General features: G+C 43.6%; 1 protein-coding gene across 1 annotated transcript in view; it reads left to right on the forward strand.

Moving 5' to 3' along the window:
• The first annotated feature begins 3,220 nt into the window (after positions 1-3,220).
• The window catches only part of KCNK5 (potassium two pore domain channel subfamily K member 5), a 36,514-nt gene continuing 20,373 nt past the window's right edge, over positions 3,221-19,361 (forward strand). Inside the window, exon 1 of the mRNA XM_072410002.1 lies at positions 3,221-3,683. Coding sequence (XP_072266103.1) covers positions 3,498-3,683 — 186 coding nt within the window. The 5' untranslated portion in view covers positions 3,221-3,497. The remainder of the gene's footprint in view (positions 3,684-19,361) is intronic.

A 19,361-nucleotide genomic window follows, 5' to 3' on the forward strand; every position in this document is an offset into this window, starting at 1 on the left:
GAAATATAATTTAGTGATTCCATTCCTTCCCATTATTTCTGCACCCCTCACATAAATGGAGCAGTTGGGTATGGAGGTATATATGAGCAACAGGGGGATCAGCAAATAAAGTGAGACTGTTGCTGTGTCCTGTGCGGGGAAAGTGCAGCACCCTTTAGGCACAATACATTTTCACTCAGTAAACATGTTGAGTCACCATGATAACAGAAAGTTCTGATGCAGCTTCTATAATATTACTTCTTGTTTATTCTGTGGTTGTTAGGTCTGTCCCAGGAGGGAGGGAGAGGGTGTTGTAAATGGGGGCATCAGGTTTAGATTTTCAATGGACTCAGCCAACGTCATTTATTACAATTTTAGATATGAAGGGAAATTGTAATTTTTTCCTTTTTATTTTCACAATATTTACTGTGTTGCTTTGTGTGACCTTTCATGCTTGTCCTATGATAAAGGGGCGCAGAGGGTGGGAATAGGGGCTAGGAACATGGCAATCATCTGTGGCATTGGAGGAAAGTAATATTTGGGATAGATTTATGTCCTGTACTGCAGTATTATCCTGCAACAAGTCTCATAGGGGGATTAGAAGGGTATTTAGAAACCCCATATATCTTAGATTGACTTGGGAATGTTCTGCACTCCAACAATCCCCTCGTTAAATCTTTCCCTTCAGTTTTTCACACTTGCAGGATGCTTTCCTGAAATAAATTGCTTATTCTTAATTCAAGCTTCTCTAAATGTGATTGGGGTGTGATAATGTGTGTTGCATGTATAATGAATGGCACCGCCATGCACCATACAAAACCAAAATGCACCAGAGAACAGATATCATATATAGCCCTGCATCATTGTAACGCTCCTTACTGCAGCTGTGCAATGCACAATTGGGTTTGGGCCTGAAAGTACTGCATTCACCTTACAGTGATCTATGAGCACTTCTTTAGAGTTGAACTCCAATTATTAATAAAAATGCCCTGGCAGTGGGGCTATCTCTGGACTAAAAGGGCTAAATACATTTTTGTTTATTTTGCTTAGGTTGCCAGTAAAATGGATTTTACCTTTCCTCCTCAGTTGCTCTCACATGCCTCCTCCTTCCAACTCTTGTGGATGGTTCCTCGGCATGCCGTTCCAATGAAGGTCCTGTATTGTAACTTTAGCATGGAGCACCTGGGAGAGGAGGCTATGGGGAACTGGCCGCACAAGCGGGGATAACAAGGAGTAAATGAACAATTGCAGAAAGAGGTAGCTCCACTGCAAATGAACTTCATTCCTTAAAGTTCGGATTTAAGATGAAGCATCCCAACATTTTTAAAATGCAGCTGTTATATCAGAGAAGAATCAGTGTAGTTCAGGCTTCCAACATTCACAGATAGAACGCTTATCAGAATAATTATGCAGCTCACGACTAATTCATATATAAAAATGATTGGGTTAAACCTGCATGAAAAATGACCAACACTATCAATATACAGATTAGGGAAAAGTTTGGTGCAATAAAGTGATCCAAAGCCAATTATTTAGATAGTATATTAGATTAGATTAGACTGATTAGATCCCCCTCCTTCACTTTTTACATGTAGGAAGTATTTCCTTTTCATGGGGACCTAAGGAGAAATGAGAAACAAATCTCTCCAATGTGAATTCATTGGAATAATTCTGGTGTATTGGTATTCTTTCCCAATGGCACCTTAAAGCACATATACCTGTGACCCAACACACAGAATTAAATGCTGCAGGTCACTGCTTTGCCAAATAATAACATTGTTGAGATTTTTGCTAGGTAAAGCGCATTAAGGGTCCATTTTCTATGAATTCTGCACATAAAAACATGTGGAAGGATGAAGATGCTATGGAGTAAGCTAACCCCTAGACCGGCCTTTTCAAGGTTTTTATGCCAGAGGAACCCACAAAAAAACTTTTTATGCCAGAGGAGCCCCTACTAAAACAATTTATTTATTAGTTAGAAAAATGCACTGGTTGTAAAAGTAAAGATGCCCCCTATGGTGGTAATAATGCCACCCTTGCAGACAGCTAGGAAGATCACTGGTATTATACCAAAGACTGGCACAAGTGGCACTGAACCTGAATCTTAGAGGACACCATGAAATTAGAGCTCAAGGAACCCCGAAAAAACCTTTGGAGGAACTCTGATTGAGAATGGCTGCCTTGGACACTGGTCACTAGAATAAGCCATTGAAATTGAAGTTATTTACTATGTATTTGTGTTGAGTGATGCTGATGGGGTACATGAGCCCATTCTGTCCCCCAAAACTAATAGAGAAGTGTTTCTTTACTTTTATAACATGGAGGAAACCTTAAAATAACTTTTCAGGAGCCCTTCAATAATTACTATATCCACAGCTCACAGTATATTAGCATGGAGGTCAGAATTCCTTTTACATTGCTTGTTAGTGAGAAGAATATCATTCTTAAAGAGGAACTAAACTCAAAACCTGCCAAAACAAAAAAAATCCACTTACGTATAATTCCGGAGCGCAGTTGATCGCTCCGGAGGTCTCTTCCATCGGGTCCCGCGTCGTCCCGGTATCCGTCTTCGGATCCGTCTTTTCCCAGGTTTTTTTTACTGCGTCACCTGACCCAGGCACGAGATCAGGTGATGTAATTGGGGAAAAAAAATTGCTGATCTCACTGCGCATGCGTGAGATCAGTTTTTTTCCCCATTTTTGACAAAAGGGCTCCTTCTGCGCATGCAAGCAAAAGATACTCGGGAGCACCAAAGACCCCCTGCGTGATGTAGGTAAACTTTGCGCTCCAATTCATTCTCGATCCCCTAGACCTAGGGGGTGGTGCTGCACCCCTTTTTTTTTTAAAAAAAAACAAACAATTTTTACCCTTTATGTAAAGTGAAAATTCTGAGTTTTGGTACGCTATAATGACTGCCAAAAATATTATTGGGAGGGCACTTAAACGGTGCAACTTGCTCAAGGAAACCCCAGCAGCCCCACTAATAAAGTGCAAAAAAAACATGACAGGGCATCTACATGCTGGTACTTGTAGTTCCACAGCTGAATTGCAGTGAAAGCAATGACTGGCACCCTAGCCCATGCCATGCTCTCTGCCACCCTCACACATTGTTTGCAAACTTTGAGCAGCAGGAAGAGGAGGGCAGCTCTCCGGGTTACCGATGTGCCTGGGGCGGGCCCCGCTCCTCACCCCTCCCCGCTCCTCTCATACAAATATGAAGCCCGGTGAGTCAGACAGTCAGAGCTCCGCCAGACACGTGTCTGCTCCATAGGGCTCCTGGGGACCCAGACAGTGGGATCAATGCTTGGCAGGGAAGGGTTAGCAGGGCTGCCCAGTGCTGGGGTGTCCATGCAGGCTCACAGCCCCGGACACACACACAACTCTGACAAGTAGAAAGAAAAAAAAGTTTGCTGAAAGTTGAGCAAAAGTTGGAGAGAAACGCATGCGCAAAGGCTGCACCAAATTCAAACAGCTGTGCAGGGACAGAGAGCAGACCAGAGGGGCTTCCCGCTGGCACCATGGTGGACAGGGGTCCCCTCCTCACCTCTGCCATCATCTTTTACCTGTCCATAGGGGCAGCTATATTCCAGGTGCTGGAGGAGCCCAATTGGAAACAAGCCACTAAGGACTTTGATGAGAGCAAAACCAAAATCCTGGACAAGTACACCTGCCTGACCCTGAAGGACCTGGAGGATATCCTGGAGGTAAGATGCTGGGGAATCTGGGGGGATAACATTGCAAACACTTGGTATGTCTTTGTTACAATTGTATCAATCTAAACACAAATGTGAGTTCACAACAAAAACATTACCCCTGTAAATAAAAACTTCCCAGAATAAAGTTCCCTAAACAAACACATCCAGTTCCGTGTGTACATGGAAGGGGTCTCCCCTCAAATCTCACGAGTGATAGGATCTGGCTTTTGGTTAAAAAAAAAAAGTTAAAATCTTATAAAGTTCATTACACCCCCTGGTATAAATATTTTTGTATTTAGTTTTTGTTATAACAATTTGCTGCAATGTTCTATTCCACTTTTCTAATTGTCTTCCTTTATCTATCATGTAAGATTTTTTTTTTTTTCTTTTAATTCCCCAAAATAAAAATGATCCATTTACGCTTGGAATTGGAGACTGTAAGGATAACATTTTGGGACGGGGGCTTGGGATGGCTCTGTTCCCCTGAACTAGTTCTGTCTGATGCAATAATGTCCCAAAGATTCAGGCGGTGCAGGGAGCTTCGCTCGGCCAACATTGAGCTCCGGGCAACCCAGTGTGGTAATGGGAAGCAAAACAAACGCAGATGAGGCTTGGGATAACATTCCTTATTGTCTTTTGTTCCGATTTAGAATTTGGGTGGAAATGAGATGTCGGCAGGTGACAAGAGCGACGATTTGCTGACCCTGGCTGTAATATTGGGAACGTTTTTCCCTCTAGAAACTTGAATGTTAAGCTGGCCGTGTACAGTTTGATTTCCCCATTTGATCATTTCACTAAATTGATTTTGGATTTTTTGATATTGTGCAGAATTGATAGAAGCTCGGTCAGGTTAGAAAGTTTCCCTCCATTGTACGATTATCTGGTGGGGTTTTTAGGACCTCTTTCTATGTTTTGAGCATGGACACATGCGTTTATTTATTGCGCTTTTCTCCCATTGGTCTGCACATTTATTTCGGTGTTTGGTCAACATTTTATATCCAACGATTTAATCAAACTGAAAACCAAGGAAGCTAAAGTCAATTTATGGCAATTATTTTTCACTGTTACTTGCAAATTTATGGTTGTTGGAAAAGTTTCTGTCATATTGATGGTTAGGTGTGCTGGGACTTGTAGTTCATCCGCAGCTAAAGGGTTATTTGTGCAGACTTTGGTTGTATGTGGAACCAAATTGGGCAGCAGTTGTGCCTGTGGCAGCGGATATAATCCCCTCCTTGTGGTAGTGGAGGGTCAATAGGACAAGCATGACAACCCGCTATGATCTCTATTATTCCATTCAAGATAATCTGGCTCTGCAGCTGCCCTCACCCGCCTCCTCCATTCACTTCTATGCGTGCCCCATCACCCTTGGATGTTGTAAATGCTTAAACTCTGTGCAGGTTAAACGCTGACCCGGAATGGCCATTACCAAGATGCCAATAAAGTAAAACTTTACAAATGCTTTGAGATTGCATTTCAAGCTCAGGGATCATAAGCCATGAAAGTGCAATCCAGCATCCAATGCATGCACAACAGTCAATTACTTTTAATAAAAAAGAGGTTCCTGGAGGTCTTGGGTTTATTACTAGTTTTGGTGTTGGTTTGTTGAAAGCAGAGGGCAGCCAGATGTAAAATCATGTTCATACCGATGTGCAGAGACGTGCGTCGGTGATATGGATGCAGGTTTGTTACCTAATACCTGTCCCTCCCCCTCCACAAATGGTGACCCATGTAAAGGACATCTGCCATGTCTGAGGATATCATTACAGTAATGGTGGACACCTCATACAAGGAAGATTGATTTTTGTCCCCAGGGGTTTAGGAGCTTGTCATGTGAGTCGTCAATGCCATTAAGTTCTTTGTATGCCACCAAACTTGTTTGAAGGTTTTTACTGTCTGTGATAGAAGTTCTTATGTTTGGCAGGCTGCCTTGTTTAGTAGTGCTTGCCCATCCCTGCTATTGTTGTTTGTACTGTACATCATTCAGTCCACCCAAAACTGTTATTTTAGATGGCGGTGCATTGCAGAAACTGGGTTCCCAGCTCTGTGTCTGCTATAGAGGTTTATATTGCAGCACAAGGAGAGCAGGAGATAAAAGTGTGGATTTTGCTTTATTCTATGAAGTGGTTTCATCCAAAATTGGTGCTGTGGGTAGGAGGGAAACACTTGGATGACTACAGGAGCCTCCAGGCAGCTAAAAGCCATCAGGGAACATCTGATTGTGTTCTTAGTGATGGCAGAAAGGATTGTTTGTAACCTGTTGGGTTCCTTTGATCATCTCTGTACAATCCATTATTATACAAGCTTTATAAGTCCCTGCAATATTCTGCTGAGTTGCATATTACACATCAATGTTCCTATGCTGACCACATCACCGAGAGTACAAAATAATCACAGAAATTAGGATTTCATCATTTTATATAGAATGATTCATAGTGCTGAGCTTTGCGAGTAACAACCCATTGGAGAAGCTTCTAAGAATCGGATTGGACTTTGCCCCGGTTCCTTCTTCGCTCCTGTTCCTCTATAGCATTCGTTATGTAAGCGTATTAGAGGTCCGTTCACGTTTCCAGTACTGGTGTGCTATAGGTGCAAGAAAAGCTTCTAGAACTGATATGTACTAGCTGCCATTGCTGAACTCGTGCTAAAGAATGCTAATTGCCCGCATGTAAAGCTGTAAAGTCGATCCTTTGGATTCTGTAGTTTCAGCTGCACACTTGAAACAAGTCTACGGCTATCCATGGCACGAAACGTGCCGAACACCTGAGCTGCATACTCATCCTCAGCCAGGCAAGCAATGACGGCTTCCATCTTCTTTTATTACAGATTCACTTTGTCTTGGGGGCAAACTGTAACCAAAGTTGTATTTCAGTTTCACTTGGTTGCTGGCAAGTCGGAACAAAGGCTTCTTGTAAGCTGTCACAATAATAAGCCAAATAATTCTGTAGAGACTTGCACCTTGATATCCGAGGTAATGTAAGAATAAACAAATGGGAATGCTGGCTATGGGACCGTGACACCCAAGTTGTGGCCTTGTGGGAGGGGCACGGACCCCAAATATTAGCACACTAAAGCCGCAACATGAGCAGCTTTTCTTTGGTACATCACAGTGGGGTCCGGATTTGGTTCTGATTAAACATGGCCTTTAGGGTAAGCCCAGCTGAAGGCCAACTAACCCCATTTTTATTAGGCTGGGTAGGAAGAAGCTGTATAGGCGGATGGTGGCCCCTGTGTTACCCACAGAGAACACTGCCAAGTCAGCACAACGAAAGCAAAAAGAGATTGGAGAACTTGAACTCTCTCCATTGCCTTGAACATGGAGTAGAACCCCAACTGAGGTTTATTATTTCTCTACATACACACTTTTTTTTTTTTTTTTCCTTGACTATCTACTCAAAAAGAACTGTATCTCATTTTTTTTCTTTTGGCAAGAACAGTGGCCCATGTCTGCTTAATGTGTGATGGAACAGCCGCTTGTTTTCTCCATTGGAAGCCAAGGTGACCACGCTGGAGCACAGCTGGGTGATGGAGACAAAGCGTCTCCCTATAGAAGAATGGCCAGAAATCTTATATATATATTTTATCTTTTTATGTTAAAACATCCGATATTTTAGTGATTTGCATCTCCACACCCCCATACATAACTGCTTTTACTTTTCTCAATGATTCCTCAATTTGTCACTCTGTGACACATTACGATATCATTTTTCCAACCAGTCCATGTTTTTACTTTTTGATAGCTATGAAGCGATGGCGATGTATTTCTCTTTTTCCGCATGTGGCATTGGCAGTTGTCTGAGTCACAGAGATAAATGATTCATTGCAGGATCAGACTTTGTCCTCTCTAACCGCACACAACTATTTCCCTTCCTCGCTCACTTTCTGCAAACTTTCAAAAACTCCTCAGAAGTTTTTGGCGCCTGGTAAAGAAGGCGTTAAATGATATCCTGGGGTTTGGACCGCCATGATCGCTGGTGGACAGAAGTCATTCTTCAATGTCATGATGTTGGAACAGCAAGTGCTACACTAAAACAAGAATCCTTTTCCTTCTCCCCCTCCCTCCATATTCAGGATGCGTCCGCCAGCATAGCCCTAAATTGCCTCCCCGCAGACTCGTTTGTAAGGTGTGGTGTGTGAGATAATTCCTTAACACGCTCGGCTGCTGCGCTGAGAATTGCGCCTGCTTTGTATTCTTCAGAGTGCTGGAATGCAGCGATGACAGAATGTTAGGCATTAATGCTCTCACTTCACCGGCCAATTACTTAATAATCGACTTTTTGTTTTTCTCAGATCCTTGCGTCAGCTGCTTGAAGTTGTGTGATGGGCGTGAAACGTGACCTTTATCATTTCACATGCTGGAAGCGTTTTGGGTGGAAGGTTTTTATGTATGGCCATGTGTCTAACTGTTGTGCACATGTGCTTTTGTCAGTGTGTGGCCCCTCTGCTTCCCACTATATCTTAGCTGTTTGGGGCTGAGCTTTCATGGGGCGCTTGGGCTTTTCTTTATACTATTGCTTCGCTTTTGTCAATGGCATCCAGTGGCCTAAAAACTTAGCAAATGTGTAAATTCTCGGTGTATTCTGGAGTTGTATATTCTTACAAGACTGTGCAGTAACTAGCTGAGGTTTTCCTCTGTGCAGCATTATTTTGTAATTCAGACCACTCATTGCTGCTCACTACCTATGCTGAGTGACCGGTCTTGTATCCACCCCCTGTATTTTTCTATAGGTAGCTTGTAGTGGGTGGGGCTTCCTGGCCCCACCCACCATCCACTCCCTGCACAGCAATAATGTCCTTGACATTTTTATTTTCTAGCTTTGAAAATGTTTGATTCGTGCAAAGTAGACTTCTATTTTCTTTTTGTGGCTTTTAAGAGGAAAAACCAGGAAAAATAAAAGGTGTCTGCTGCAAAAAAAAGACAGGTTGTGGTCATCTCTTCTGCTCCTGTATTGCAAAAATGGAGGCCTGAAGAAGCTTCACAATCTAATGGTTCTGGTGTGCGGGATTCCTGGTCCCCTCATACATCACTGCAAGGAAAAGTGACCTGGGGGTGAGCGGCTGATAACATGAAGCATAGCCACAGACTGCGAACCCAGTGCTCCTAGGAGTGCCTGATTCTAAAAATTCTTGAAGTTGTCCTAAAAAAGCAGAGCCGGGTGGTAGCTATACATCTTTGCCATTCACATAACAAGTCCAGTTCAATGTGAGCAACTACTACTAGCTCTTACTACTACTCGGCCATTCCAAATGGGGATCCTTCAGAGCTTGCTTAAGTTTTCTCTGTGCAATTATTGATTTTCAGCAGACTAAGCAATGATCTTTTCAGCTTTCTATAAGGGGGTAATGGGGGTTACCGCCAGTTTAGGGGGCATTCTTCTCAATGACCCTTCTTCTAATGATGTCCTTTGTAGGTGGATTCTTCCCAACTGGCCACCAAGTAACCGGGCATTGCATTGACCTCCAAAGTAAGGGGACACCGTTCCACTGACCAATAATGTAATGTGTTATCTCTCCACTGACTACCAATAAATGGCAAAATGAGGCCTTTTCTGGCCATTCATTCAATTTAGTTTTCTAATACTGAAAATGGTGTTATATAGAGGCGCCCTGTGCACATTCTTGTTCCTATGTCTTGCATTTCACATTAACGATCCCTGAGCTATAGATAGTCGTTATTATCAGGGGTTCCTTTATTTTAATAAGGCTGTTTGTACCATCTGGTTAAATGAGAAGCTTCCTAGAAGTACGGGAGAAATAGTTTTGAAAATTTTGTCCTGGTTTCCATTCCCATTGAAAAGTTTGTGGACTACTGAGGTTCTTATAGGCAAGCTATTCTCATGATTTCTACCCCAGAGAACCCTTTAAATTATAATAGGGTCTTAGGGATCCCATGGTAAACTATTTAATTGGGAAGGGTAAAATGCCCTCTACATTGGTGGTCAGAATTCCAATCTGCCAACCTTAGCTTCAATCAATCGTCTCATGCAGCTGGCTCTTCTGAGTTGCGTTGGCCCTGAACCTAAAGAGTGGCCATCCAATGGAAGGTCAATCCACCATAGCTCAAGGAATCGATAGTGACTTCTGGAGTTCCATGTAACCCTAGCCTGCTTTATGAATCTCTGGATAAGGAAGGGATTCTTCACTAAAAAGTGGAATCGGCTCCCTCAGGCAGTAGTTTCTGCAAGTTCTATAGATTGCTTTAGGAAAAAGCTGGATGATTTCTAGAAGCACAGAATATAACTGGGGATTAAAGCTTTAATGTAAAGATAACAGAGACTGTTGATCTAAGGAACATCCGACTGCCTCATGGAATCACAAAGGAATTTTTTACGGTTAGAGAAAATTGTACCAGGGTTTTTTTGCCTTCCTCTGGATCAACTATGTCCATAGGATTTTATATCTGGGATATGTTTATTTCCCTAGTGGTTGAACTTGATGGATTTATCTCTTATTAATTTTTTTTTTCAACCTAAGTGTCTTCTTTAGACTGAACAGTCTCTGATTTATCCAACTGTCCTCTCCATGAAGTCCATCATTTTGTATAGGTCCGTGTCACCACTGTTACTAATCCAAGTTCAGCAATGAAAACAAGATTGAGTCTGTGGTTTTCTTTTTCTTATCCTGAATCTTTCAAGCTTGCGGGAGTCTCACAGACAGTTAAGTGGAAAAACCAGTTTCCCAAGTTCCATTGTGTACATTGCCTGACATAATTAGGAATGCAGAACTTGTATAACATAGAGCCATGCAAAGAAGTGTTTGTGTTAACAGCTTCTCTTATTTTGTGGCCATTTACAGTTGATTGGTTGACAACATCCCCCGTTCATTTTTAAGCTTGGGTACTTAAGGCCTGAAAACACCTTTTGCCTGTGGACATTATGGAAATCCTCTACAACTGTTTGTACACATTGCTGAATTAGAAACTAAATCAAGACCCTCAGGTTCATCACTGGGAATTGCAGATAATGAGGTTTGCTTATCTCTGCTTCCTTTTCAATGTGTCACCCTCAGGTTTGTCCCCCCTACCATCCTCCAATCCTGTGTAGGGTGCCCAGTCCATTCAATAATTGGGCCCTTTACTGATCAACGTGTATGATTAAGTGGCCCAATCAATGTGTACATCATCACATATTATGATCAACTTTCCCAATTGGGTGATCAAAAGCGATCAAAACATTTGGCCACAGCCAATCTTCTTTTTGATTTGAAATCAATGGAGAACTCTCCAAATGATTTAAATGGAGGATCTCTGCTTTGTATTTAATTTCTATTGTTTGATCCTACTGATATACATGTGGTCACCCTAAAGTGGTACTAAACTTGAAAAATAAGCTAATGGATTTTCATGGTGGAAGAGCCTCTGAATTTCTGCTATCCAATTGTTTCCTCTGCCCACTGGCAGGATTTATGGATTTTACATGGACAGCAGTGCAAAGGGTACAATTGTGGCATCCTATAAATTTACTTCCTTGAACAAGTGCAGGAGATACGATGATTTGTGGTGGCTTAGGACTCCTGATCCTGTAAGGATGGGGAGGTGAAGAAAGGAAGGAGCGCCAACAGAAGACTGCGGACGTGGCATTATTAGTGGGGGACACTTTTTACCTTGTAGCTTCCATAATGTGCATGCTTGCACTTTTTGCAGAGAAATCATGGAAATTTTCCTTGCTTCCCTTGTTTCCTGTTGTGTCTACAGGTTTGGCAATTCTCATGAATGGGCCACTGATGGCAAACCGTCCTTGATGAGTTTCAACCAATCCAAAAGTAGAAAGCTGTTTTTGTCTTCAGCTTTACTTTTTTAATGTGTCATTCGATACTAGAAGGTTAGCTTTGGGTGGACTGACCCTTGAATTCAGCAGGTTTGGTAATATTAGTGTAATGGTTGCATATTAAAACCATGTGTTGGGTGATTGTGAGTTCAGATAGAGGCCTCTTGGCTGCACCTTGCTGTCATCACACAGCGTGCCTCTCGTCGTGCACCGGCTAATGTCGGCCTGTTTCTTCCTAAGATTGTTGTTTTTGGCCCTGGCTGGGGACTCGGCAGCTTGTCGCGCTCAATGGACGTGCCAGGGACCTGTCGCTTTGTTCTGGTGGCGGTGGAACGAGGTCATCGCGCTCCTCATTGTTGGGAGAGGCCAGAAGAATTCTTGACCAGCAATTTCTCATTTGTTTGCCATAGAGCTCATGGTTCAGGGAACTCGTTATTCAGAGATTCTTAACAGGTGAAATATGAATGGTGTGATTGGAGAAAATGTTTTAATTGTAACAAACTTCATACCGTTTTCCCCTAGTATGAAAGCTTTCACATTGGTAACATACCTAACCTGGAGACTAACCAAGAATGGTTTGTCATTCCCCAGGGAGTGCGGCACATATATACACGTATAGTAAAATGAGCAATACAGAAGGACATTGTGTGTGTGGCAGTCAGCGGTGTACACCCGGCCATGGCTGATAAAGACGCCCTGTGTGTATCTGGCCGGGTTCTGGTCTTTGAATGGGTCCTCTGTTTGGTGAATGTCTGGAACTTTCTGAACTTCCTCAGTCAGTAAAGGCTGCAGTTCTGCTGAGTCAGCAAAGAAGGAACTGAGAATGAAGTCAGCGTGTGTGTGTGTTATCTGCTGCAAGACCTTATCAAGTCTTCTCTGCAATTGTCCAAATGCACGTGCTGGGAAAAAATGCAGCAAATGTAACCTTTCTTCATGTGTGGTGTTCCCCCCCTCAGTCTCTTTTTGTGAACCACCCAGCACTTTTCAGTAACTTCCTGGCTGGTTTTTGGTGGTTACTGAATAGTTGGGTCACATAAAAGACCGGGGACAGTCTGGGTTGGGGAGGCAGGGACACCAGGGATCGTCTGGGTGTCAGGGGCGCTTGGGAAGGTCTGGGTCTGGGAGGCAGGGGCGCCGGGGACGGTTTGGGAGGCAGGGGCACTGGGGACGGTCTGCGTTGGAGAGGCAGGGGCGCTTGGGACACTCTGGGTCGGGGAGGAAGGGGTAGATGATCCTGGGTGTCCTTCACCAGGAAATGAGGTGGGCTCTCTCTGCAGCTTCTAATGCTCGGTATGTGTGCAGTAAAATCAATGGAAGCAATTTCAGTCTAAAGGAAAGGCAGGGGCTTAAAAAAAAAAAAAAAAAGACCCCACTCCAAGCATGAATGTAGGATTTGGTTCTGAAGACAAAGGGGGCCATTTGTAAGCAATTTAGCATTTGTACTTTTGTATGTAGCCCACTGCAGGAAATTACACTTCCTGTAGTTGGAAAGGTCAGTTGACAATGATCTGGGCTGACCTAGGTGAACCCACCGATCTAGAGTTTAATATGGCTGCCCCCCCCCTGCACCATTGTCAATTGGTCTGCAATGCTGGATCACAATGACTTTGGGGGTAATGAGAAGAAATCCCCCCTCCCCTCTCTAGATTGGTACTTCTACGAGCAGGTGAATGCAAGTCTATGGAGGCGTTTGGATGGCGAAGCGACCCTGGAAGCTTCCTGGAGCTTCTGAACAAATGCTTGTAAACGCCTAAAGCCTGAACAGACCCATTGTTATCATTTCAGCTCTTTGTAGGAGTTTCGGGCTGTAAAAAACGCTTACAAGAGCCTGAAAAACATCTGAAGCTGCCCTTCGTTCAGCTTTTGCTGTATAAAGTTTCTGTAACGCTCAGCACCGTCGGCCGCTCGTCCCTCCTGCAGAGCGATCTCCTGTGCTGATCTTTGACACGTGGACTGTATTCCGCTCTACGCTCCTCCAGCGCTGTCAGTTTGCACCTGCTGGTGAAAGAGGAAGTTTGTTTTGCTGATAAAAAAAAAAAAAAAAAAAAAAAAAGACCCCAAGCATGAATGTAAGATTTGGTTCTTAAGACAAAGGGGGCCATTTGTAAGCAATTTAGCCTTTGTACTTTTGTATGTAGCCCTCTGCAGGAAATTACACTTCCTGTAGCTGGAAAGGTCAGTTGATAATGATCACCGATCTAGAGTTTAATATGGCTGCCCCCCCCTGCACCTTTGTTTATTGGTCTGCAATGCCGGATCACAATGACTTTTTTTTTTTTTTTGGGGGGGTAACGAGTAGAAATCCCCCTCCTCTCTATGGATTTGCACTTCTACGAGCAGGTGAATGCAAGTCTATGGAGGCGTTTGGATGGCGAAGCGACCCTGGAAGCTGCCTGGAGCTTCTGAACAAATGCTTGTAAACGCCTAAAGCCTGAACAGACCCACTGTTATCATTTCAGCTCTTTGTAGGAGTTTCGGGCTGTAAAAACGCTTACAAGAGCCCTTCGTTCAGCTTTTGCTGTATAAAGTTTCTGTAACGCTCAGCACCGTCGGCCGCTCGTCCCTCCCGCAGAGCGATCTCCTGCGCTGATCTTTGACACGTGGACTGTATTCCGCTCTACGCTCCTCCAGCGCTGTCAGTTTGCACCTGCTGGTGAAAGAGGAAGTTTGTTTTGCTGATTCCAGCGTTGGGTTTCCTGCCGCTTGTGGATCTGCTGAGGAAGAGATGAGCCTGCAAGAACACAGATGTCACTCAGGAATTCGGTGTAGCCGCTGCCCCGTGTCACTGTTTGTGGAGGTGACCGAGGTAAAAACTCCTTAGCCAGCAGTTGTGATCACACCCTCTGCCCGTCCCCCACCCCCGGCTGTGCCAAGCAGGCTGGGCAGAATCTGCTGCTCTCTGCCACGCGGAAACAGATGTGCCGAATTCTCTCAATGGTTTTTATTTTTTTTTCTTGTGGGTTTTGTTAATTGCTTCTTAGCAAAAGAGGTTTAACCCCTTTAGAAACGGTCAAGACGGCTTGAGATCTGCATTTGGCCCAATCGCCTTTACACAACTTACAGATGAGGGGGTACCTACCCCTGCTGGAAGTCTGTTCCAATCACCAACTACTCTTTCAGTAAAATAAAACTTTCTGAAGTTATTTTTGAACTTTCTGCTATGTTGGGGTTTGTGTCTCTGCATGATTGCCCTTTTGAACCTTATTTGCCCCCGTATATTCATAGATTGCAGTCATTCCCTTGTCCAGCTTTCCTGGGGCTTCCCCCGGTTAGAAAAATGTTTACAATGCCCCATGTGTGTCCTCTGCATCTTTCCTTGACTTGTAAATACTTTTTAGCACTTTCTTCTGGTTTTCCTGCATCACAGCTGCAGTTTCATCTTCTGGCAACAATGGGAAAGGAATGTAAATAACTTTCACCCATCAGCAGCAGCTAGATTGGCTATGTTCAGATGTCACATCAGATGTCAGATGTCAGATCAGCCCCTGCTGTGACTGGATACAAAGTTACAATGTTGCAGTCTGATCACTGGAGGAAGAGAAACTGAGGGAATGCTTCCTCCCGCCTGCAGCAGACTGATGAAATCATCTAAGCCTAGGCAAAGTCACAAGTTGTGCTAAATGAAGTCTTTATAATGGTACAAGTTGGAGCTTTTCTGTTGCTGCATGTTTTATCCATCATAAGGATTGTGATGGCGTTCATTTCCTCAAAGTTACTGACAGTCCCACTTCATATACATAACTAGAATATGGCTGTGTTCACCTCTTTGCTTTACAGAAAGCAATATCCAATGCTAGGGGTTCCCCCTTATGGTTTGCAGGAAGACATGATACCGGCGTCTTAACGGATGATTGGTCAAGGATGAACGTCCCATGGGACAGATGCCATTGGTTGCTGCTGCTGCTTCTAATCTCGGCATCTTGTTTTGTGTATAAGGAAATCTCCACTGCAATGCAGGCAGGGCCAGGAAATCCTCACATGCTGCTAATATAGGAATCAGTTGTTTAATCTACAGCATGGTATGTAATAAAGGACAACAAAAGCTGGTATTTCACCATTTTGTAGTAATATGCCAAACAGCAGTGCCAATCTAATGGAAAACTTTGGCTAGAGTTGTGATTTAACCAGCAGCTGATTGGTGAGAAGGTCTTGAAATGCCTAAAATGCTCTGATTGGTTGGCCAATGTTGGCATCGCTCAGCGCTGGTGCTCAAAGCTGTTGGATCAGATTGCAGCGTGTGACCGAAATTACATGTAATTGTATTTCTAGATGGGACGGAGGTAACGGGTGACTGGGAAGGGGGCCTCTGCTTTACACAAAGGACCATTTTTCAGACATAGCCTGAGTTTAGGTTGACCTGGGCGCTCCCACACCAATGACGTACGTTGGGACCCCGTCTGAAAAGGCTCCATTGTGACAGCGATATTCCGTTCCTGCAGCCGAGCTCTGGGTGTCTCCTTAGTATCAGTCCCCCTTCTATCTGAAATTTTTCCATTGTGACTTTGGAATCTGTGTGCTCAGCAAGCTGCACTGATGCATTGCTGGGATAGTTTATCAGCGCACAAAAGCGTATTATTCAGTTGGAAGTTATTGTTGGATCAGCTGATTGGATGCCGCAAATATTCCTTTATGATTAAATAAGGTCATGGATGGTTGCAACAAAGCAAACCTGCACTGCGCCTGCTCATGGAGACGTGCTTCTGTGTAAGTGATAATTTTCACCAGTGTGTTGCATTTCTGTGTGACAAAATTTGCATTGGTCTGCTGGGTACCCATATATTCTAAATGGCACCCTGAAGACACTTGTTGATGCCGTATGTTGCAATGCACTAAGCATAAAACTTTTTTGTGCAATATAGAGGAAATTCAAAGGACATCGGCATGCTATAAAATAAAAATCCCACTACATATTGGGCAGACGCCTTGAAGCCTGGGTAATAGTGCATGGCGGTGTGTTTCACTGCAGTGCATTGACAAGGTGGCATTGAAGAACGTATGAAATGCATGCCATGTGCATTGCTGCACTGCATTTCTGTTTAAAGGATTGCAGTGATTGCATTTTCTAATGCATTGCACTAGTGGGAACAATTTCTTATTCCCCAACCTCTTCCCATATCTCATACCATTTGCAGCTGCATTCTGCACAGAATCTGATGTACTCATGCTTGGGAGGTGATGGAAGAGCAGGAATGCTTGCATTCTGGTAGCTGTTCCTTGTTTAATGTCACTCCATAATAAGGAACGTATAGGGGCCCCCATTGCTGGGTCAGACATTAGTGACAAGAAAAGCAACACATTAAGCACCTCTATCATGATTTACACAATTGATTTGGCCCCTTGTACTGCTTCTCCATTTGACATTCCAGCCCTGCTGTGCAGGAGGCAGATACCCGGTCACATTCAGGTACTTGCACTGCTTGTACTTTAGGATGTAGAATGATTTTAGAGTACAAAAGGAATTATTGTTTTACTGTTTCTTTTATTCATCTTTGGCCTCTGGAGCGGTTCATCATCCTGATATTTGGATCTGGCACAGACAGGTGTTAAGGTGTCACATTTAAACTGTCAAATAACCTCAACCTGCACTGTGGTGAGCTGTTCTTCATCGTCCATCTTTCATCATTGCTGGCGATAAGCACGCACAATGCGGAGAGGAAAGCTGAGCTTTGTGTTGGCTGCATGTCAGAGTCTGTTCAGCACCTGACACACTTGGAAAGTATCTGAACGCTCCTCAATGGATGCTCCTGGAAGGCTCTGAATGAAGGCAAATTCACTGCCTTACCACCCAGGAAAGGGGAAGGAGGGCTCAGCACCTGCATTTTATTTCTAAGATCACCTAAAAGTCCTGCACTTCAGTAGCTTCAGGTCTCTGCTATGGGCTGCCATGCTGGGGGTTGCAGTTCTCCAAATAAAATGATTACATGGTAAACTCCAAAATTAAAAAAAAAATGTAGTTTTTGCATCATTTTAAAGAATTTATGTCCAATGTAATTTTTTTAATATTTTTTTTGCCTGCACAACCAACCAGGAAAGGGAAGAGCCAATCCAGTTGGCTGCAGAAGAGAGCAGAGGGACAACCTAATGAACAATTTGTTGCTTGCTCACTGTCCATTCACAGGTTGGGGGCGGAAAGGTGACCAGGCTCAGCTGCTTTTATCTGCTTTCCAGGGATTTAAGGCCTTTGGAAACGAAGTGCAATGGAAAGCGTCGGCAAGTAAATCGGCACAGAAGAGGCACTTTGTCCAATATGGCTGACAAGTGTTTCTGGAGGGGACATTTCATCGTTTGTGTTGCTGGCAAAAATTCTTACACAGGGCTGTGATTAAATAAGTACGGTAACTTTTTTTTTTTGAATATTTTTTTAAACTTGTTTTTATATAAAGTGATGGCCTTTTTTCCGTTCTTGTTCCCTGGTTGGGTGCGGTCTGTTTGCTCAGTGAAAGTGCCGCTATTTGCTCTCTCGGAGGTATTTCACAGCTGTCATCCCATTTGACCTTCAGGGAATTTTCATGTTGGTGCTCGGAGATTTGTTTGCACAGTGCATACATCTGTCATGTACACTGCGCATTACTTGTGACACGGGTAAACCATGACCAATGCAGGGACACTTTCTGTTTTCTTATCCAAGTTCTTTGTGACTTTTTAAAAAAATATATTAGGTGTAACTTTGTTTTCAAATTTTGAATAAGAATAAGGTTCAGGCATTTGTCCCCAACTATCTCCTCTGCCCCTTCTCCCCATGCGATCCTCCTCAGCCACTGATGTCACTTCTCCACATTCATTGCATTGCCCCTGGCCCCCACCAAGCTGAAGACGGAGCACCTAATGCCACAGAAAAAGTCTCAGGTTGCTGGAAAAGGTAACTCCCTTACCTAAAACACTTCCTCCTGGTTCCACTTTAAAAGCCAAGATGCCCAAACCAAATAGGTGCATTCAAGGAGTTCCTTGGTCTGTACACCTGCTGTGCCCATCACTAGGGGTTCTTACCATCCCTCCGCAGCCCCTTCTACCCATGCGATCCTCTTCATTCCAGTGTCCCTGGTGCCCACCAAGCAGAGAACGGAGCACTTCATGGCACATGCATTGTACATGGAACAGAAGAAAAAATCTCAAGTTGCTGGAAAATGTGACTTTGTTTCCTAAAACTCTTCCTCCAGGTGATTTGGTCCCACTTTACAGTTGCCCAGACCAAATAGGCGCATCCAATAACTTGGCTGTAACCCCCTCCTTTACTACTTCCCCCTTCTCTTAGATTGTAAGCTCTTCGGAGCAGGGTCATCTCCTCTTGTTTCATTGTTTTGTACCTGTCATTTGCAACCCCTATTGATTGTACAGCACTGCGTAATATGTTGTTGCTATAGAAATATAATAATAACGTTTAAGTCTGAAAACTAGGGACATACACAAGTGCACATTTCTAGTTTCTGCTGCAATATTAATGTTGGTATTGACTTCTGAGGCATTAAGAATCATTTTCCCCAATGTTGGGTATTTGAGGAACAACAAATCTCAGCTTCTTGCATGGCCATGGAAAGGGAACATTCAGAATGTCAGCCAACATGTTTCTCTAATTTTAAAAATACCTAAAAAACATTAAAGAAGATTATTGATGAGTATAGCATGCAGGAAAGGAGAATGTAGGGTGGAGCTGGGCACTTGTCAAAACAAGTGACTCATCCAGGGACAGAAATATCCAGGAACCAGGTGACGGTGTCTGTGAGTTCAGCACATTGGTACTCCCCATACAGAGATTGTAGAGTCTCTGCAGCTTGGGGCCTCCATAAACTTTTATAAAATTCCTGGCAGCTTTGTCTCATTTAGGAGTTTTTCCTTTCTTTGCACCTTTTTGGCAAACGTCTCCTCTACAAATACCTGCAGCTCGGCATTTATCAGTCTGTGCGGACGACCTGTCCACCCCGCACAG

The sequence above is a fragment of the Pyxicephalus adspersus genome, chromosome 4 (genome assembly GCF_032062135.1).
Source record: "Pyxicephalus adspersus chromosome 4, UCB_Pads_2.0, whole genome shotgun sequence".
Lineage (NCBI taxonomy): Eukaryota > Metazoa > Chordata > Amphibia > Anura > Pyxicephalidae > Pyxicephalus > Pyxicephalus adspersus.